Consider the following 22,711-nt stretch of genomic DNA (forward strand, 5'->3'; position numbering starts at 1 on the left):
ATGCAGAATCGGTTACGATATATGGGTCTTTACTAAACCGTTCATATAATTCCCTTCCTTCGTTGTCCTCTTCCTCTTCGTCCCCCGCCTACTTCGTCTTCTTTAGAGAAGTTCTTTAGCACTACAGTGAACTAATTGTCTTATTATTCTAGCCTTTTGAAACTCATCCCTTTTAGATTGTTAGGAGAATACATTTCCGCCGGTGTCACATTCCGTGATGCTCGTGTCGGTGGTATCATACCACTTTAAATGATATGGAAACACATTTCCGATGGCGGCGTATTGAGTGACTCTCTTTGCAGTGGTGCACCAAATGGTTTTCAGGATGCCTTGCGTGGTAGCTGTTTTCGTGACTCCGTAACGCCCAAAAAACCTTTTTTTTTGGCCCATGAATGCCTTTCCCGAACAATGGCAAAATCGCACACTTTATTCTTCGGTGTAGAACTAAATCGCTTAACAAAATTTATATTCACAGATATCTTGTTGAGGGCTCTTGTTTTCTTCCGTCGGCAATAAATCGTGTTTGATGCCATGTTTTAGATCCACAGGCAAGTAAGGTGTTTGCTCCAAGGCAGCGAATTTGGGACTACAGCGTAGTCGTATGTGAGTGGTTTATTTGCAACCGCGGACTCATTGGCACACTTCATCCGCCGCAAAAGTTAAGATACATAGAGAAGCACGGTTTAACATCTCGTGTTAGTCTTTCCGCTGGCCGTTTGCTTCCGGGTAATAGGGTGCGGCGAATCGAAGCCTTATTTATTTTGATCTCGCACATTGTTGGAGCCTTGCCCTGGAAGGCAGGACCATGTTTGGACAAAATATTCTTGTTTAAAAACGTGTCCCGATCTAGCTTGGCAATGAAGCTGCTTGCACTTTTTCCTGCTCTTGAGGCGGCAATGCGCGTCCACTCGTCGAAGGCTATAAAAAAGTTTGGGTTCTAGCCACCCGCTCATTTTGTTTTCTTTAGTACGGCGAAATCGAGATAAACTACTTCAAATGGTATATCAGAGTGTACAGCCAAAGTCATTCCTTAGAATCGCTGCTTCTACTTGGCCTTGTTCATTTGACATTCGTGGCATGAAAGAACAGATTGGTAGATGTCTTTTTTCATCCCACGCCAAAAGTCTCCATGGGCCAGTTGACATATGTCCTAAAGAAAACATCATGGCCGCCTGAATCGAGGCTATCATGGCCAAGCCTGAGGAGTGAACTAGTTGCTATTACTGTGATATGAAACTTTCCATTGCTGAAGGTTCAATCTTCAGTGCCTTTTCACAGTTTCCTGTAGAAGAGTTCTTGCGTCTCTTGCCGTATCTCGGAAATGGATAGACGCGACAATACGTCTTCATCTTTAAGGCCAAACCCTAGCCGATGAAATACCTCAAACAAAATTTTTGGAATTAGTTATTTTAACTTGGTGTTTTTTGTGTTTTTTTTTTTTTGGGGGGGGGGGGGGGGGTCAGTCATGTTGATGGGGTATGGTAATACTTGGTGATCTGTGAAAAGGTTAGACTTGTGGCCATCGAGGTACAAACAAAAGTATCGCACTGCGTTGAGTACAGCAAGGCCTTCCTTTTCCGTCGTTCTGTAGTTCACTTCAAACTTCGAAAAGGTATGCAAGTCCTATACCATAAAAGAGAGTTGCTCACACGTTGGCTTGGTCGAATTATGCTGGTATCGGACAAAACCTGTGCCGTAGTGTGATACATTCGTGTTCAATTCAAACGGTACATCGACGTGAGGAAAAATTGGCACCGGATGAAAACTAAATCGCGTGTGCTAATATAGGTACAATTCTTCACACTCGTTGGATGATTCAGAGGGAACATCTTGATAAGATAACGGCGTAAAGCACCCTGTTTTTTTTTGCGAAATTTTGAATGAAAGTTTTAAAATGTCCGACTACACCAAGCAACACAGTAAGCGAATGAATGTCAAACGGTTGTTGCAGAGAGGGAATCTGAGCGAAAGATTCTTGCTTTGTTGTGTTAAACTGTCCGTAAACATTCCGTCCAAGAAATACTACCTTCCGTTCGAAGAATTCATTATTTTGTATTCTGATCTTTACATCGGCCTCTTCCAAAGTCTTAAAAACGCATGTCACATGGTCACCGTGATCTTCGGGAGTCTTTGAATATACAATTATAACGTCGATATTGCCGCGCGCGCAGACGGCAAAGTGGGCAGCGCGCCCGTGACCGAACGGTTGCCGTGGTTCGTTGGCTTCCACGCAAAAAAGCTGAGGTTCGATGCCTAGTAGCAAAGGCAGCTTCTAGTTTTTTTTTTTTTTTTTTTCTAATTGTCGTGTTTTTATAAATTCGTGAACGCTGTTGTTTGTTCATGTCAGAATATTCTACGCGCCGAAACTTCTACGCCGATTGCTGCAGAAGCCCATGCGTGTGCAAATGGAGCTCCGCGTGGCGAGCCGAGACGTCAGTTTCGCCCGGCGTTCGATCCTGCTGTTTCACCGCCATTGACGCCTGCGATGTTAGTCTTCTCTTTTTCGTTTTGGGTACAAGTTCGCCCTATCAAACGTCTAGTTTGCTTACCTTTTCGTCTCATCATCAATTGCCACCGGCTTCGTGGAGGACGTTCTGCGCTTGAGCACCCGCGCCAACCCTCAGACTACAAAAGAGAAGAAGCTACGAATTGTCATGCGGGCGTGAGAGACAAAATCTTCGGAGGCCTTGTCCGCAGCCCTCTGACAACAGTCGAAGATTTTTCACCGAGGCGACAAACATCGAGCGCGCTCTGCAAGCCCGAGCGAGTGACTACCAGCAACTACCAGGCCCGGTACCCTTGTGCCGTATAGCTGCAACCTTGGCTCGAATATCCCAGACATTCGCGATATCATTGGCGACGCCGTCCGGGAGAACTCAGAAAGCTGCTGCCTGCTGCCAACCAGCAGGCTTCGCTGTAAATAGCCTAAGTTATCCGAGAGGAAGTTCAGCGGGGAATATAATTGGAGGTTCCTCTCAGCCTAGCAGCACCCGAGGAGTTTACAGGTTGACTTTACAAAAACCGGTCCCACCACCAAAGTAAACCAAACGACGTCATCCATGGTCCGTGTCATTGCCCACCATGTAAACCTGTCGCCGCGGTCAAGGGTTTTTGTACCTGTCAGGACCGTTGAAGCGTCCTGCATTGACGTTCTGCTCGCGGGCAGCGCCCAGTTGATTCTAAGAAGAGGACTTGGAGTCGCAAGGGGCGTAAAAAAACTGCAGGATGGACGCACTATGGTACTCGTTACAGACTTACGACAAGAGCCACAACACCTTATTAAAAGGACAGCCGTGGGCTAAATTAAATAACTTCAGGACTCAGCCGCCATCTCTGCACTCTCGGAAGAATTGTCTTCACCGCAGCCCCAGAGAGCGCCACAACCAAGCTGGTCATCAATACGAAGCTTCCTGCTAGAAAACGGCGACGCCTGCTTGAACCCCTCGGCGAGTTCACCGAATAATTTGCCACCTCCTAAGGGGTGGAAAAAACGACGGTAACGAAGGACCGGATTGCTACCGACGATGACGCGATCCCTGTGCATCAGTCACCGTACCGAGTATTCGCAAAATAAAGGTAGTTAATACAAGAACAATTAAAAGAGATGCTCAATAACGATATCATCCAGCTTTCAATTAGTCTATGGCCGTCTCCAGTCGTCCTGGTAAAGGAGGATGGGACACTGAGGTTCTGCGTAGACTTTTGTTGACTTTGTTAACGGACTTTTGTTAACAGAAAAGGACGTATACTCGCTGACCCCTGTGGACGACGCCCTGGACCGGCTGCGCCACACCCGATATTTTTTGTCAAAGGACCTGAATATAGGCTATTGGAAGAGAAAAGTCGATGAGCGAGACCGTAAAAAAATGGAATTTGTCACGCCCGACAGATCGTACGAGTTTAAAATAATGTATTTTGGACTTTGTACGGCACTCGGAATCTTTCAGCGCGCAATGAACAGACAACGCGTTAGCAGGTCTGAAATAGCAGAGCTGCCTTGTCTACCTAGACGACGTCGCTGTGTTTTCGCGAGATTTCGACGAGCACCTGCAACGCCTTCGAGCTGAACTACAAGCAATCAAGATTGCGGGACTCGCCCTCAAGCCCGCGCAATGTGGTTTCGCCTATGAACGAACTGAAGATTTTAGACCACGTCGTGAACAACGAAGGTGTTCGCCCAGACCACGAGAAGACCCGCGCCGTATCCGCATTTTCACCACCGTTGGACAACAAGGCCGTTAGAAGATTCCCGGGTCACTTTGCCATCTATAGGCGCTTCGTTCAAGATTTCCCCAAGCTTTCTGCGTCAGTCACGCATCTAACAAAGGACGCAGTGAAGTTCCAATGGAGAGAAAACAACGGCGGGAATCCGGCGTACTCAAGCGGGGACTCCAGACACCACCGATCCTCGGCCATTTCGACCAGTTCGAAGAAACGGAAGTCCACACCGACGAAAGTAATACGCGACTTAGCGCGGTTCTGGTTTAGCGGCAGGAGGGCACTGAGCGAATGATTTCTTACGCAAGTCGGACGCTCTCTAAGGCGGAGTTCGAGTACTAAACGACAAAAGAAGTATGCCTTGCTGTCGTCTGGGCGATAACGCAGTTTCGCCTGAACTTTTATGATATTCCATTCCGCGTAGTCCCAGATCACCACTCGCTGTTCTGGCTCGCGACCTTAAAGAATCCCTCTGGATGCCTCGTCCACTGGATTCTCCGACTGCAAGAATTCGATATTACCATTGCGTAGAAATCCGGTTGCAAACACAGTGACGCCGACGTTTTGTTCAGCGCTCCCATCGAGTCACCACCTGCCAGAACCGATGACGAGGACGAAGGTATTCTCGGCGCTGTCAAGGTAGCCGCCATGGCAGGACTTCAACGTGACGACTGCGAACTCCGTGTCGCAATTGATCACCTACAATGTCAAGGAAGTGTCGTCCCCGCATTTTCTCCCGAGACTTGTCAAGCTTTGCCATTCGACGAGGTGTTCTCTTCTAAAATAACTTCGGGCCCAGCAACCCGGAATAGCTGCTGGTAATACCTACAGTCTTCGGGCAGAAATCTTCCAATCCTGCCATGCCGACAGGACGGCTGGGCACCTTGGCTACAGCAAGATGCTCGCTGGGATTTAGGAAAAGTACTACTGGCCGAGGTTACCGAAGACTGTTCACCTCTACATTTGATCATGCAATGAGTATCAGCGACACAAGAAACCACCAACGAAGCCGTCAGGACTACTGCATCTGATTGCTCCCTCGTCCACGCCGTCCTGGCGTGTCGGAAACGACCATACAGCCGTTTGCGAGAAACGGCTGTATGGTCGTCACCACAGATTATTTCACGCGGTACACCAAAAGCGCTTCCTTCAGGGATTGCTGTGGAATTCGCCAAGTTTTTCATCAAGTTTATTGTCCTCCGGCATGGCACTCCCGAAGTTTTGATTACAAATCGCGGGTCATCGTTCATGGAACAGCTGAGGCAAAAGATCCTCCGTCTCCGCCATACCAACAACCGGCAAGCCACAGCTTACCGTCCTCAGACTAATCTGCTGACGCAACGCCTAAGCAAGACCATCGCCGACGTCATGTCGATGTGCGCCGACGTGGAGCACAAGGCGAGGGACGAGGTCCTGCCCTATGTCACGTTCGCCTTCAACACAGCGGTTCAAGAGACTACTTGTGCTACACCAGTCCAGCTGGTGCGTGGTCGCAAAGTGACCATGATGCTTAAAGGAGCTGTGCAACGATTTTAACGTTGAAAGAATTGGCATCTTCTGCTTTTGATATTTTTCACCCTGCCACAAATGACAGAAAACACACATCCTGTCATTGAAATGTTGCGATTCCGCCGCGTAATAGTGAGGCAAAACTTTGAATATTCCCCGACCCGCAGCCGCGAGCGGCGGCCAGGAAAAACACGCGGTGTGACGTCAATGGAGAATCTTGTAGAAAGACAGCAAGTTGTGCGAATACCTGCTCGATAAAAGGTAACTGTTCAATAAATATTGTCGTTCTAACGTACGTATAAATGAGTCAAAAACCTGGTATCATCGACAAAACTTTTATTATTTGGAGTTTTAGTGGCGCCAGGCCCGCCCCCCCCCCCTCCCCCCCCCCCCCCCGAAATCTTTGATTTTGCATGGGTCCTCCTCTCCCCCTCCCCATCATACAACATTTTGTCGTGGGTGGTCCACCCCCCGAAACAAAATCCTGGCTACGTGCCTGCCTAGGTCCACAAAACCGTCAGCTCTCTCTGCTACAGCGAACAGCCACCAGAAGCCAAAGGGGGAGGGGGACAGGGCCGGACGCGTATCACCGAACCCGAATGAGACTTTCCTCCTTTCACCATATTGTTCACGCGGCGCCCGCCAGCACGTGGTCACGCGGTCGCGAGCGGATTATTTCTTGCTGCTCACTGATGGCTCTAAAGAGAGAACTTTTCCGGAACCCTGCGCCTACCCCATCAACGTCACTGCGCACGTGACCCGGAAGACGACGTACGAGTTGAGAGGCGGCAAAAACTTGGATCTTTTTCATTTTTTAAATAAAAACTAGGGTATTCAGGCAAAATCTGTTTTCTGTAGTTCACTTCAGAAGTATCAGGCATCAACTCCCACAATAACTTAAGCAAAGCCCTGATATTGTTGCACAGCTCCTTTAACGCCATGCTACCTCACGAGCCAGATGGCGACGGAAGTGATGAAGCCCAGGTGGTTGCGCAATGTGCAGAAGAAATCCGACAGCTCACCTGAGTCCGGATTCAAGACCAGCAACGTGCTAACGCTGGCCGCTACAAAATTCGTCGTCCGGACGTTCACTTCCAACCAGAAGGCAGGGTGTGAGTGTGGACACCGATATGACGTCCCGGTGTGAGCGAGAGGCTATTTAAAGCGCTACTTTGGACTATACAAAGTCCTTAGACGCCTCGGGGATCTTAATTACGAAGTGGTGCTCTACGGAACGCAGACATCACCGCAAAGCCGACCGGGACCCGAGGTGGTTCACGTCTTTCGACACAAGCGACTCTACGCTCGATAGGACTGCGGAGTTTAGCGTACCAAATGTCTCTAAAGTTTACGGTCCTTATATTTTCTTTGCTTTGTTTTGTGTTGCATCGCGCCAATGCACTTTTTGAGGAAAGGGGGGGGGGGGGGGGTAGTGCTCCGTGCCCGGCTGGCCAAGTAGGCAGGGCACTCGTAGCCGAACGGTTTCCGCATGTGGCTACTCGCAAAGAGCCGTGGTTCGATGCCCAGAAGCGGAGGCGCCTTTTTCTTTTTCTAATTGTCGCGTTCTGGTAAATTCGATAATTCTGTTGCTTGTTTGAGGTCAGAATGTTTGACGGGCAAAATTTTCTGCCCCGATTGTTCAAAAAGCCCACGCATGTACACAAGGACCTTTGAGTGGCGAGCAGGATCGGTCTTGCCCAGCGTTCGATCTTGCTCTTTCGCCGCCATTGACGCGTGCGACGCGTCTTTTCTATATTGTTCTGAGCAGAAGTTCGCCCCATTCAACGTTTAGTTTGATTCAGTTTTCGTCGCCGCATCGTCGCCGCGCATTCGTGACCATATAGACGTTAGTTAACTTTCCCCCAAAATCGACTAGGTACTCCATTCCTCATCTTTTGGAACCATGATAGTGAAATTTTCCAGCCGATGGGGAATCATTTGATGCGCTCATATACATTAAATGGTCTTAAGAATGCAGTAAATCTCTAATACTCATCCCCTAAAGGAACTTGTAAAAGGTAAAAGTCCTTTACACAGGTGAATACTAAAAAAAATGCTGTACTTCCGCCTGTCTCATTGATGATGTTGTCGATTCTCGGCATCGGGAACGAGAAAATTTATGTTTCACGATTGATCACGCGATAATCTGTTCATAGCTGTTGTGATCCGTCTTATTTTGGTTCATAGCCTGCATCCAACAAGTCTTGGAACTCTTTCTTCAGCCACCGTTCCTTTCTAATGACAAGATGTATGGTTTCCGCATACCCATCAAATTGTCACTCGGCAGCACGAAGGGTACTTCAATAAAGTAGTGGCGGGTGGGTATTTGCCAACATATATCACCTCTGGGAAGTTGAGGAGTATATAATCTACCGGTGCGGTAGATGAGTATATCATCTAATGCACCGGCAATGTTTGCATAAGATACCTTAATGATATCATGCCAGTATATGTTGATATGCATTCTCGTCATATCTGCAGAGAACGTGATAAGTCATACTTCAGTCCATTAACCACTAGAGCTTCGGTTGTATTTGTTTGCACTCATATTCAATATTGAAATGAATAAATATCTTGTATATATTTTTTTACCTACGTAGCTATGCTCATTGCCTCTACGACCCTCAAGAGCCTTTCAGTACTCAACCGCCTCTTGGCTGACTATTCTCACTGACTCGCCGCTCTCGACAAGAGCCTTTAAAACTATTCCTTTTACATCTATGTGCCAAAGTGATGACTGTGACAAGCAGGCAGTCTCTTTTGTTATCACTGAGCGGGACCGTACGCCCTCGTCTATGCGATTGTTTTATCTGGCATCTGCAGAATATCGCCTTATCCCAGTTCTTCACGATATTTTCTGAAAACACAGGTGGCAAACTCTTTTTGCACTTCTCTCAAGAGTCATTGAGAGGGCCAGTTAAGTACAGTTCACACCACTTTATCGCCATCCAAGTGAGAAAACGTCGCATGTATTTTAACTCGGTCGTCATTAGAGTGCCAGCCGTTTATCTGGCAGGCATACTCACAGAAGGACAGCCACGCGTCAGAGTTTGTTGACTGGCCATGAAATAGCTCAGGTTTACCATTTGAAAGCGTGAATGTTTCTGGTTTCTTGAAAGCCCCACAATAGCCTGAAGAAGTTGTTTGTTTTTGTGTTATTTGTTGTTGTTTCGCGTGTAGGGATCTGGTAGACCAAGTAGTTAGGGTCTACGGGGTTGGCACCACCTGCGCTTTGAATTCTTCTTAGAGCAGAATCGCCTTGGAAGTTGCCTGAAGACCAGTCGGGAAACCGCTGTCGGGACTGCTGGAGAAGTTTTCTTTTGGTGCATTCTGAAGACTTCACAAAGCGAAGTCGGCTTGAAATTTGCCTCGAGAACTGGCCGGAAAGCCGTCTTGGGGAGCGCTTCATAAGTCGCATTAAACACCGACTGGGAAGTCACCTTGCGTACTGGCTTGTAAATTGTATTGTGGACGTACTAGGGTATTGTCTTGGGTGGGTTTAAAAGATATCATTGAGGAATGTTTTGGCCCGCCTCAATGGCGTCCCTAATCGAGGCCTCGGAATATGCTGCCCTTACGTTGATCTTTAACGTATTTTTCCGTATGATAGCATCATTATCCATTCCTGATTTTTCACAAACGAGTTTAATGAAATCTGGAGCAGTGGCCCGACCTAGTAGCGGAGACGCCTCTTCTTCTTTCGGCTTGCCAGACGAGAAGATCAGCACACCTTGGACTTTGTCTTATGCCGTGAGGGTAATCCACATAATAGCATCCTGTCGACTGCGGCAAAATGTAACATTACCCCTTCATAATACAAAATCGGCTATGATATAAGTGGCTTTACTGAACCGTTCGTTTCCCTGATGATTATTACGGTATACTTACTTTTGATTTATTTGGTGACATCTTAGATATACAAAATGGATGTTGCTAAACCGAAATGTTGCAGAGATTTCTCGCGTCCGTCAGTGCATTGCTGAATCGTCTTCAAGAACTAAGATGTGTCTTATATTAAGTACGTTACCTGGCTCTGTTGATTCGCGCCTTATTTTTCAGCATACAGCATAACAAAGCTACACCATGCTAACTATGTGTATTTTCTTCTATTGCAGTGTGGAAGCGTTCGTCACAGCTGTGGACACTAAAACTGACGTTGCTGCTTTCCTTACCCCGTGTGGTACCAGTTGTCCCGAATGGCTTCATTCGTCTTGGCCTCATCGTTAAGATAGCCCTTGAAGACGTGGGGACCTCGGGTGCACAGCTCTCCCCCCGTGTTCACGGGAACAATCCTGCCTTCGGCGTCCACAACCTTCACCTGCAGTGATAGAAGGCGTCGTATATTTTGTGAATTTTATTTTGAAGGACTTACTGCGCAGGAGTTTTCCGTACATAAACCACTCTATTGAAGTAACGGCAGTATCTTATAATTGAGTTAATTTCAATTACTCTCCTATGTTTGTAAGTAGTAGTTTACTTCAATATCTTTTTCGGAGTAGCTTCCAATTAAATCACAGTATTCTTTCAAAATCTAACTGTAGAATTTCTCATCAGAAAACGCTTGAGCATCGAGGTCCCTAGAGTGAGGAAGCCACAAAATAAAGACTATTCAGACAAGCTATGCATTCTAAGCGGTACTTTGCCTGCGTATTGTTGCCACCAGGCGGAAATGCCCTCAAAGTCTGTCGAAACGCGACACGAAAGTAAAGGTGTCTTGGAGGTTCGCAAGTGGTGCTGACTAATCGCTGAAAGAAGCTTGACGGCGCTATAAATGCAACTCAGAATTACAGGAAAAAGGCAGCAAGGAGAGAACAGTCGGTAACAGGTTGAGAGTTCAGGGGAAACACCTCTCACCCATTTGACGTTATCAAAGCAAACAGCGGAGAATAGGCGACCTCCTCTCCAGCGCTCGCTCTGCTAAAGTGGAAATAAGTAGGAAAGAGGTTTCCCTGAAGAATTAAAACGCCACCGACTTTAGTGTTCGTGAGCTGTGGCGTTTGCGCCGCAGTATGGAGTTCCTGTGTCGCTTAGATCACGGGCGGAGACAAAAACTCGGGGTATTTGAATGAAGGACTTTCTCTTGTATGAATTCGCTCACATTAAACACAGGCATATCCACCCACAGCAGGTGATAAAATTAAATTCCCGTTCTGACGCTGGCCATATTTTTTTTTTTTTAGTTGAGTTTGAGGTTTTTCTGCTGCTTTGTGAACAACACAAAAAGGACGAAGTTCTTTTTTAGCAATTTGTCTTCAAAGTTCGAAGTTCAAAATCAAAGCTCACAAATATTTGGGCAGTAGCGAGGAAAGAGGAAAAATCGGAGAGAGCAAGCCTGCACCTTCGCGGAGGAGCCCTGTTATTCCCTTGGGTTGCCTTTTCTTTCCACAAACCAGAATTTGTAAGTTTTTAAATACTGAAAACGTTCGAGAGGCATTACAAAATTCACAAATCTGCTACATAATAAATTAACAGCAAACAAGCGAACAAAGTGGCTGGAGTCCCGAACTCAAGCATAGCAAAACCTCAAACGAAAAACGGCACATCTCCAATGTACGCTAATACAAAGAGTCAACCATGCACAATGTGTTTTTAATATTCATTGTTTTCATCCAATTTATTGCCTCGTTAGAAGGCCATTCTAAGCTATCAGGATGTGTCTTCGAGAAAAAATTGGGCACATTGTGAGACAAGAGTTTTGAGTGAATTGACTCTGCGCGCTAATATGAAGCAGTTTGTTAGGCTAACGGGACTTCGCTGCCAAATGTATACTCAGGTTATTTTCGCTGCCATAATGGGTAAAATAAATATAAATCGTAAGTAACTCGCCACATTCTGACGGTTGTTAGTAGTTTGCTTCCTGACTATTGCTATTCTTTACATTTTACTCGACTCAAAATTACGTTAAACGCTGATACTGTACACGTTTTAACCTAAAAAAAATACGAAGCTTTGCGCATTTTTCATACGCCGCGCTAAGTAGTTCTTACAAGATTTGATTGCCGGAAGAAGAAGCGATGCTTTTAGCTGTTGAAACGGGTACGTCTTGATATTATAAGATAAATCTACTCTAAAATGTGCCTACATATATCTTATATGTTTTCATAAATTTGGAAGTTAGTAACTCACCACGCAGAGCCGGACTTTTTTTAATACGATTATTTGGGTGAAAATGAAGATAAGAAGTAACTTAATTTAGTTGTTTTTTCAACAGCATTTAGATCTACAGCTGCGGATGGCATAGTAACCATGAATGTAAAATTCATGGCATCGTAGCCATGAATATAAAATTTATGGCATCGTAGCCCCGACTATACAATGTAAGAAATTAGTCGCATAGCTTTCAGAGGAGACGATGAAGCGATAAAAATAATATACGTCAGAACGTTATCTGCATATGTTTTTATTCTGCCGAGGATACACTGTAAAACACGCTTTGCAAATGTTATCAAACGTTTCTTTAGCTGTTCCAGATATCAACTCCTTGCGACATATGTGGAAGTACTCCGCAGTGATCGTGTGTCTTTGTCGACCGCTATGAAGCCGGCAGCCCTTTCCCGCTTGTCTAGAGGCGGACCGCTTCATCAGACACCTAAGAATAAGACAAAAAATTCCCATGGAGTTCACAACTCGTACTTAGCGAAAAATAACGTGCCTTGCGAGAAAAATTAACAAGCCTTGTATCTGAAACGAATATGTTAAAACCTCACTGTCACCAAGCTAACTTCAGTGTGCATTCTTAAAGCAATAAGCAAACAATCCCCAGGAACAGTACATCCAATCACATATGCGGGTCATACTTAACCGATCATACAACTTTCACTGCAATACATACAATACAGCTTTCACCCCACACCATTCCAAAAGTCCCAAGTTATGTTCGTCAACCCGTTCCTCCGTCGCTTAATTTCCAGCTATATTCAGCAGGAAAATTGATGTTCCGTTACCGGTCATGAGCCTTGTACACAATTTCAGATTCCACAATAAATTTAGAAGAATAATTCACGTCACGTGACCTAACCTCTGGTCTCACATACACCAGTTCAATTTCCCGTCTGAACTTCAAGGTAAAATTATTGACGCGTGACTTGACTCTAAGTGACCTATGCACAAGTACAGTTTTCCCGCAGACTTCGATAAAAACAGTAATGCCACGTGACCATGTCGCGTGATCTAAACAAGAAAAACATTTTCTCACTAAATTCAGCGGGAAACTTTACCACGTGATAAGACGTCAAACCTTCACACCAATCGGTTTCTCGGCTACACTTGGCGGAAAGTTGATATCATGTGACCTACACGCCGAGTAAGTTTCTCCTTCTAATATAGCGTGAATATAAACGTCACGTTACCTGAAATGACGGACGTACACACCCGTTAATTTTCCCAGCTAAATATGGCGGGAACATTGATGTCGCATGGCGTATTCAGCAGGTCGCTTTCACCGCTGAATTGTAGGATTTGAGGCCTTTCATCACTCCACCCGCCGTTACTACTGTTTCGTGTATTCTAGAAAGAGTTGATACCAACTGCTACATATCATGCATCATGGCGCTGAACGTAAAGGTGGCTGCCAATATCTAAAAACAAATTATCGCCAGAATTAGGATACCTGTGACTACGACGCATCGGTTTCCGTAATGCGATTGCTTGCCCTTTCGGAACCACTTTCGAGGCACGGGAAGAGAACGGGGTGCAAGTTCGTCTGCTCTTGACGCACCTAGTGTGACCGCTCACTGACCAGATGTACCCCCGTGCTCTTATTTCCCCCCAATCTCACCCAATAATGGCAAGAGCTTTTTTTCTTCCTCATCGCTCGTTTCTTACGCGTTCTTTATGTTTCTATCTGGAGGGCATGCGTCTCATCACGTTCTAATGCGATCTTTACCGTGGCGAAGTTCCTTCAAGCTTATGTGAAAACGCTCTGGACGTTCTTTTTACTAATCTTGAAACTTACAATATTGCAATAGTGAGCAATCCAATTGTTTCGGCCGATATATGGCATGTTCCATTTTCCGTTAAGGTAGACGTGCTAGTCTCGTCCGTGAGCCACAAAAACATATTTCGGTTTGATTACGCCAACGGCTCACATCTTGACTTTTATCTTTTCCTTGCTGCGTATGCGTGGGACGACGTCCTTCGTTTACACTCGATTGACGAGGCGGTCACTGCTTTGACCAATATTTTTATGACCGGCATGCACAGCTTTATACCTCGTAAACAAACTGATCGATCAAACAGATATCCCCCTGGTTCTCTCGCGAATTAAAACGCGTAATGCGCAAAAAGTTACATTTGCACCGTCTTTACCGCACAACTAACAGCAGCGAAGTTTGTGACAGGTTTAAAATATGCCGAGCCACGGTTAAAGAACTGTATAAGCGCGATAAAGAGGGTTATCGTAGACAAGTCGAAGGAAGTGTTTCCAAGCGTCCCCAGGATTTTTGGCGATTGGTTAAAAAGCATACTCGAGATAGGTCGAGTCCTGCTCCACTTATGATTGACGGAGCATATTCTTCTGATCCTGATAAGATATGCAATCAATTCGCAAAGTTTTTCCTGTCCACCTATTCATCAGTCAGTGTCGAAAACACAGAGATTTTACTAACTACTCTTAACCATTTTCCTCCTCCGACAATTGACCTTGCAGACTTTGTTTGGGCAATTCATCAGCTCCCATCTAAAAAATCTTGTGGCCTTGATGGCATACCGAATTTTATAGTTAAGGGGTGTGTCGACCTACTGGCTCCCATTCTACACCACATATTTTCTATGTCGCTGAAGCAGTCTATCTTTTCGACCGCCTGGAAAAAGGGCTTGGTAATCCCTCTTCCTAAATCAGGCACCTCAACGAATATCACAAACTATAGAACGATATCAGTGCTTTCCGCATTTTCGAGGGTATTCGAAAAAATCATTCATAAGCATCTAACACACTGTTTTAAGCACTTAATCCTCGAAGTTCAACATGATTTTTTGAGCGGCAGGTCTGTTGAAACAAATCTTGCGTGTTTTTTAAATGATGTTGCTCCAGAATCTGTTCTCGAGAGCAAGTTGACGCAGTGCATTTTGATTGTAGCAAGGCATTTGATCGTGTAAACCACAAGTTACTGTTACACATACTTTCTCTTTCTGGTCTCAGCGACGAGTACTGTTCTTGGTTTGAAAGTTATCTTTCTGCAAGAGAAATCTGTGTCGGCTACGCAAATGTTAGGTCTTGTTTTTTTCCTATGCCATCTGGAGTACCCCAGGGTTCCAATCTGGGACCTCTTCTTTTTAATATATTTGTTAAAGATGTCCAAGACATCATTCGCCATTCGAGCCTCTTGCAGTTCGCTGATGACCTCAAGATATATAAAAATATTTCGTCATTAAATGATTGTGCTCTACTGCAGGAAGATATCAACGCCATCTGTCTATGGTGTAAAGATAATGGGCTTGATCTTAACATCGGAAAAACAAATGTGATATCTTTCACGCGTAAGACTAATCCAACTCACTTTCTGTACTGGTTAGAAAATTCGTCGATTACTCGAGTTACTGTTGTGAAAGATCTGGGAGTGATGCTAGACTCCAAACTCAACTATAACTCGTACGCGACATACGTTGTGAGCTCTTGTTTTTGTCTTCTCGGTGCAATTTCAAGATTTAGTAAGTGTTTTTCAAGTGTTTACCTTTTCTACGTACTTCATCGAAACATAGTTCTTCCAAAACATGACTTCTGCACTGTGATTTGGAACAGCCTTAGTGCTACAGCTTCCAATAATGTGGAACGCGTACAGAAAAGATTTGACAGAACTTATCATTTTAGATCCCCATCACACGATCTATATGATTACAACGAAGTGCTTAGACAATTGCAAATCACTAACCTTGCATTAAGACGATGCTCGCGCCACCTTTTATTCTTGTTTAAATGCATACATTCTAATCACGATATTAGCTCAGGTCACATCTATTAACTATCATATACCCGGTAGAAATGTTCGTTCTAGTCGCACTTTCCACGTCAATTACAGCGATTTCACGTCACCCTCGGGCCGACTGCAAAACTACTTCAATCATCTGGAATCAGATGGCATTGACATTTTCATCCCTAACCAACTTCATTTTAGGAAGTGCTTGCTTCATGTATTGAAATAATGTTCATGCTTTGCAACTATTCAATTCCTGTGTTTTTCCTTTAGAGGTGTGTGAGGCGACCATACTTTTCTTGTTTGCGTTTATATGCTATCTGAAATGTTAAACAAACAAACAAACTAACAGACGCGTTTTTGAGCACTTCGTCGCCGAATGGGATGCAAAATGTACACCTCAAAGTTTCCAGGCACCGTAACATAGTGACAAACGAAAAAAAAAGACACTTATATACACAGATGCAAACAGGCACACACGCTTAGCTCCGACAAGGCAGTACCCCATTGGGATATTGGTAATGCAATTACGTAAACACGATACGCTGTTTAAATAACTTCTCGAAGAAGTACGTAATTTGTTTATTACTTATGTGCGAGTCTCGCTTAGACGCAGACTTCGTTAAGCTATGACTGTATTTTATTTACATTACCTCTTTTTTTTATTCATCCATGTATTACTCTGCCTGTAAATGGCGAGGAAAACACTTGTTTTTTTTTTCAGAAAAGAGTTTCAATGTGACTAAAGGTGAAACTAAAACACACAAAGCTTGGAATAAAACATAAATAGATTATGCGAGCCCTGAAGGCAGGGAAATGCCTTGAGGAATAGAAATATCCGCCGTTCAAAAGGGAACTTGTGAAGTGCAGAGTTAGATTAACGAAAATAAGATTTCGAAATAACACAACTACCCTGCAGACATTTTCAAACTTAGGAATCGGAAGGTTCGCTATTTTACCGGGAATCGGAATCAAAGCAGACAAATATGTTTACTACGATGTCGAAAAACACCAGCAACATGAAAACTGTTCAGTCATGTTTATGAGCGAAAATATGTCATTATATGGACACGTGCACAATTACAGCTTACGAAAATCGAATAAAAAAGTGGCTGTTACAAATATCTCCGGTAAATGTTTCATCGCTTTCCTCGTGATCAGCTTGGTGAAGCAGAAACTTCATGACTTGGATCTCAAATTGCCATGGTTGCAAAAACTATTTCGCTGCATGTAGAGTCACTACATACTTGTACTGATGCTCATAACGCCTGAGACACATGTGCAGAAGATTTCAAGTGAAACCGTGATTTTCCTGTGCCTTTCCGAAATTTAGTACCTGAAGTCATTCCTCTTTCAGGCATACTACCGGGCGACAATTTATGAAAATGTTTATAACTCCAGCAAAACATTCGAGTGAATATGGATGGCAGTGACTATTCCTGGGGTTGTCGAAAGTGGGCAGCGCCCGCTGTTTACCGACCTCAACGTGGTCCAGCGGTGTCCCAATAGTCCGAATCCAGAGATTCATTGGCTCATCGGGATTCGTGCTACTGAAGATTGGACTGGTCTCGGTAGCACCATACATGATCTGAAAGGTCGTACCATTTTGAGGCACCAGGTAGAAATCCAATAAAACTGTAAAGCATGGCGAGTGAAGAGACGGCTGAAAAAAGTGTTTACATACGTATAAACCTTTTGCGTTCATCCTCGTTCTTATCCTTTCCACAATGGCAGGTTTACACACGGACCCAGACATAATCGCTGCGAAATAAATAACAAACGCCAAAAAGTATTTAAGACATAAGTAAATACAGGTAATTAAAGATAAAACAAGAGCAGGGTTGAATGAAGGCAAAGTTTAGAGAAAAACCGAATGAGGACCTGGCAACACCAGGGAAGCCGTCACCATACGAAAACTCTTGATGAATGCAGTACAGCAGAGTGGCCGTGAAATATACGTCGCAGTCTCATTAGAGTGTTGACTCCGATTCCAGATTGCTATCAGACACTAGAAAGGGAACCGTGTGAAGAAAACTGGCGCCGCTGCCGTCGTTATGTAAGTGCTACCTAATAGCTCAATGTTGTGACAGCGTTCGGCAGCACGCTAATTTATCATATGTTATACAGGGAATGTCCATGTTCAGCTAGACGAGAACAGTTCTTCAGGGGCGATTTTATATAAAAAAGTACAGGATAAAAAAGTTAACTTTCATAGACTTTTCAGAAAAAGGCTCTGCTGGGAAAATTCATCTCTTGGACGAAACTAGAAGCCGATTTTTATGTCATACTTTTTATTTGTGTTTTTTTTTCTTTGAATGATCAAAGACGCATTTTGGTGTTTATGCGATCGTCACAGGTCGAGTAGAGTATTCTGGAGATTCGTCAAACTCAGATACCCTCTGCATGAAGGAGATCCTTTTTGCACGACTTTTTAAACTACATTAAATGCAAATGTATAAAAAGATGTATTTATGTTTACGAAAAAATTCAGAACCTTGCCTCCTTGACGATAATTTACTAAGTGTGGAAGATATATTTTATAAGGTTCAATTTTATGGCATACATATTAAATTAAAGCTCTATCATGCACCTATTTGCCAGTACAAGGTTGTTAAAGACAAAGATCTTATCTTGGCCAAAAAGTCCCTTGAATACAAAAATAAATGTAAGAAGTTAAAAATTCGACATCATTTTTTAAAGACCTTAATTATATATATATATTGCATGAAGAAGCCGCGTGACGAAAATATCGAATTAAACAGGTGTAATATATAGTTAATATTTATAAATCCGCTGATTCGAAAATACGGTATATTTGAAGTTATATCTTAAGATGCAAAGACAGGTGATGAGCCATTTTTTTCTGTTCGTTAACTACTTCTTGGCACTTACTCGATGTGTTGGCGGGTTACAATTTAACAAATGACGAAGCATATTATGTATAGTGTATGCTGGTTTTAATAAACACGGCCATCTTGTTTAGTTAAAAAAATAAAAGATTTCACAAGGAAAGCATTTCCCTAATTGAGTAAAATAAATCACGACTTTATAAATATCCCTACCTGGAAGTCTTCTTCGGGATACCGTGGCATCAGGGACAGCTCTTACTCATGGACCGAGAGGCTTAGCGCGAAACTTCGTCCTTTTTCAACTGCCAGTTCGTCACGTAAGCTAAGGCTAACGAGAAGCCGGGCTTGCTTAACCCTCCCTATTTTTGTTCCCTAAAAAAAGCTCGCATTGGTTGTTTTGGCCATTTTCTCGTTATTTAAGGACCTACCGTTCAAACTACGTGGTGTCGTTGTGATCCCAGAATATAACCTAGCATGGCGAAGTTATTCCAGCTACTGCATGGACAATTTTAACATTGAGTAGCCGGCAATGAATCAATATTTAGGTAACTTAGTGGCGGCGCAACGTTTGAAGAGCACCGTACAAACAATTACATAAATAACTAAAAACGCAAGTTCAGGCAATTTTTTTTGTGACCCCAAAGCAACGTTAAAGTCGGGTAAAGGTTGACTGTTAAGTATCAATAAATAGGTTTACATAAAATTGAGGGATGTCCCTATTTCCAGTTTTCGTCCACAAGTACCGTACCGAATAATATTGACATGTATAAAAGCTTTCTGCTATTATTTTACGTCGCAGCAGTGGGCCACATGTTCTGGATCAGTTTTTGTGAAAAAAAAGTATTTCTTTTAGTCTTCTGTGGTGACTATCTGAACAATGTAATCGTCATGTTTTTTTTTTTTTTTAGTTCCGTCCACCTGCGGTTCTTTCAGAAGGTTTGATGCTTGAGTGGTCCCCCCATGCCGCTACCGGCACCTGACACCCCCAGCAGGACGTCACAGCACGTATGGCTCACCACCACGACTCCAAAGAATGGAAAGCTCTGAGTTTTGTGAAGAACATTTGGTAATGCCACTTAAGGACGAAAGCTCAAACCATTAACGGGTATCTCAATTGCATGCTAAACAAATAGCTAAGTATTGGGAGTAATGTTGCGCCCCGCGTTAACAGAGGTGTCCTGTGACATTAAACCCTACGTGAACTTGAGTTGCCATATATTCGATATAATTGTATGTATTCATGTCCTCTGCACGTTTTCCTTTTTCTAAACAAATTAACGAATGTCAGTAGGTATGGACACGCATACATTCTTACAAGGTTTGTTGTCCGTGGAGACGCGAGAGTTGGAAAAGGCAAAATGTTTATGCTAGGGCCGTCGGCACATGGAAAATATTTGGTCTCAGTCAATTAAGCTATTATTTCGGATAAACGTTTGGAAGTGAAATGTCTCGAACTTAGCACGACGCGCTCAACGTATTGGCTTTTCACACGTTTCACCGCCCGCACTCCTCAACGCACATACCTCTACACAGATGCCAGTACGACTGATACTCGCACGGCAATAGCGGTCACTGATCATCATTTCACTACAATACACACCGCCGTTCTTCCTCCCATGGACCCATGCTTGGCGGAACTACACGCCATTGCAGCGGCTATCACATATACCTCCTCAGGCTCTTTTACCTCGTCTATTCCCATCATATTCACCGACTCTATGGCCGCCTGCCGGCGACTTATACACAACTCGCTTCCGCTTGCCATCGCAGAACAATTAGAACGCGACCTACTATCACCCGTTGAGGTTGTTTGGATACCAGGTCATGGGGGCATGCCGGGCAACGAGAAGGCAGACTTGCTCGCCCGCGAAACGCTTCACCGGGCACCCGACATCCCCAGATCTGCCCAGACTTTTCCCGTGGCCTTACCTTCCCTCGAGTCATATAGACGAGCCCGTCGAGTCTTTTCCCCCCTTCACACTCACCTCACACGCCACCAAGGCACCATCCTGCGCAACGCCCAGAGTAACACTCTTCCCACCCCAGCCCGCATCCACCTTCTACGAGGTCTACTTCCTGAGGATCTTCCCCCCTGCATCCACTGTGGCGACCGCCCAAATACACATCACATCTTATGGATCTGTCATTTTCCGCCTCCACCCCTCCCTAACCCCGCCTCCCTGTCCTTCCCCCCCAACCCCGAGTGGCTGACTACGGCCACCACATTATCGGACCGAATTTACCTGGCTGCGTACATCCAGTCCTCTCTGGAGTACGCCACCAGAGGGGGCCTGGACTGAGGCCCCCTGCTCATATTCTTTGGGCATAATAAAGTTTCATCTCTCTCTCTCGAACTTTTCAATTCTTATAAGCGAATTTAAGGAATACATCTATTGGTGATTTAAGTTTTGTGAAGCTAATGAATTGGGCATGTCTAGCGAAACCTTAATATATTACACATCATATCCCGCCTATGCGTCAGAACTTTAAACCTTTCGTGGTTTTTAAATGCATGGACTGATGTGGCCAATCTATATAAAAGATCCGATTTTCATTGGATGCTTTAGACTATAGCGATGGCACCTTATACAAAAAGAATGGAAAATACTTAAACGCACGATTACACTATTTTAACTTCGCACACATTTGCAGTTTTTAATTGTTGCGTTGCTTATCCTACCGAAAGGGATGGAGGAACTGCCTTATTCTTGTGAAATATCGCGGTTCCGTTGTGTTAGAGCAAAGACAGAATTATATGCTCAATCTAATGCTAACTTTCATAAATATTAGCGTTTCACCATGAATAAAAGCGCCAGAAACACCCCATCGCAGCCAAAGTTGTATTATATTTTGTCTTAGTGGCGCCATCTGCTCGAAGTGAAAAAAAAAATCTATTTCTTCCTTGAACACGTCCGCGTTGCAACTACGTCGGTGTCAACTTCCTTAACGAAGGGCGAGGCAAGCTCTTCGCTCTCTTTCTCTTTCTCTTTCCCCTCTCGCAATCTCCCCTTCACTCAGAATAACCTTCAAGGTGTCCATGTAAAACGTAAGTAGACGCCGAGCGCGCTGGAGACTCTGAAAGAGAACCCAACCGGATTCTACGTGTCTCCATCGCCCTTCACTGCGCACGCGTCTCAGAAGACGGTGAGAGAGTCGAAAGCGGTTGGAAGCTTCTGACACGTGAAGTGTTTTACCTTTCTTTTTTTAAAGAACCAACGTTCGCAAGCATTTTTTAGTTCTTTAATCCAGGCGTGACAGGGTACAACTGCCACCATTATTTGATCGAAGTCCAAACATTTTTGCATGACCCCATTAAAAGTGTCTCTCTTTCCAAAAATTATGTCGAAACTTTTACTTTTAGTCTTAGAGTTTCCTCTTCTATTCAAGCTTGTTTTTCGACAATATAACTTTATTTGAGCATAACGATCCCATGCTTGTGGAATAGGCATTTTTTCAAGTTTTCATTTAATATATATTTTAAAAAATAAAATTGAATGTTACAACATTCATTATGATCCAATCCTGGTAACTTATCGCAAAGGCACTCTTAATTTTCGTTAGAAACAAATAAAAATAACAACCTTTCTATCAACATCTTGCGCATTGAATGTAATTTATAAATCTGTGTAAACAGTTTTTTTTTTGTTTTTTTTTTTTTGTGGAAGGCGTCAGAGCCCTTAGATGCTACCAAATACGCGACCTGTAACTTACGCCCCAATTCAAAAATTCGTCTTCGGTCATTTAGAAGTAAAAAAAAAACAAAAAAAAACTCGAGAACTAGAAACACGATGCAAACAAGGTTTTCAGTTTTCTCGTTATGTTTTTTCTTTTTTTTTCAAAAGCTTTTGAGACACAACCCCTCTTCTTATGTACGATTTTGAATCAACTTGTCATTAGACATTCATTAGACGAGTCCCCAGGAACTGCCTCATCGCGCAGTCCCGCTCCACAACATTTTTCAGTCATGGTCGAAAATACAAACAAAGGAGCGCGTGCCGGATGGATGAACGCAGGGATACGGCTGAATCCTTTAATTCGGGGGTTATAGATATTTATTCTTAAATTTAAAAGCTATATACGATATACGATCCGCACGACGCTGGCGACCCTCTCCAACCGAGTGCCCACTCCTTCGCCCTACGGGTCGCCGGAAATGGAATAAGAAAATATTCATTGCTTCCTCGACCTAGGCCAGCAATCAAATCATTCCCTCTTGGTTATCTC

General features: G+C 44.1%; 1 protein-coding gene across 1 annotated transcript in view; it reads right to left on the minus strand.

Moving 5' to 3' along the window:
• LOC115330883 (medium-chain acyl-CoA ligase ACSF2, mitochondrial) overlaps positions 1-22,711 on the minus strand; it is a 115,647-nt gene that overhangs the window by 14,883 nt on the left and 78,053 nt on the right. The window contains exons 11-13 of the mRNA XM_029992919.4: positions 17,323-17,399; positions 17,119-17,226; positions 9,900-10,045 (exon numbers count right to left, since the gene is read on the minus strand). Coding sequence (XP_029848779.4) covers positions 9,900-10,045; positions 17,119-17,226; positions 17,323-17,399 — 331 coding nt within the window. The remainder of the gene's footprint in view (positions 1-9,899; positions 10,046-17,118; positions 17,227-17,322; positions 17,400-22,711) is intronic.

This window comes from Ixodes scapularis, unplaced genomic scaffold, assembly GCF_016920785.2.
Source record: "Ixodes scapularis isolate PalLabHiFi unplaced genomic scaffold, ASM1692078v2 PGA_scaffold4__175_contigs__length_147842914, whole genome shotgun sequence".
Classification (NCBI taxonomy): domain Eukaryota; kingdom Metazoa; phylum Arthropoda; class Arachnida; order Ixodida; family Ixodidae; genus Ixodes; species Ixodes scapularis.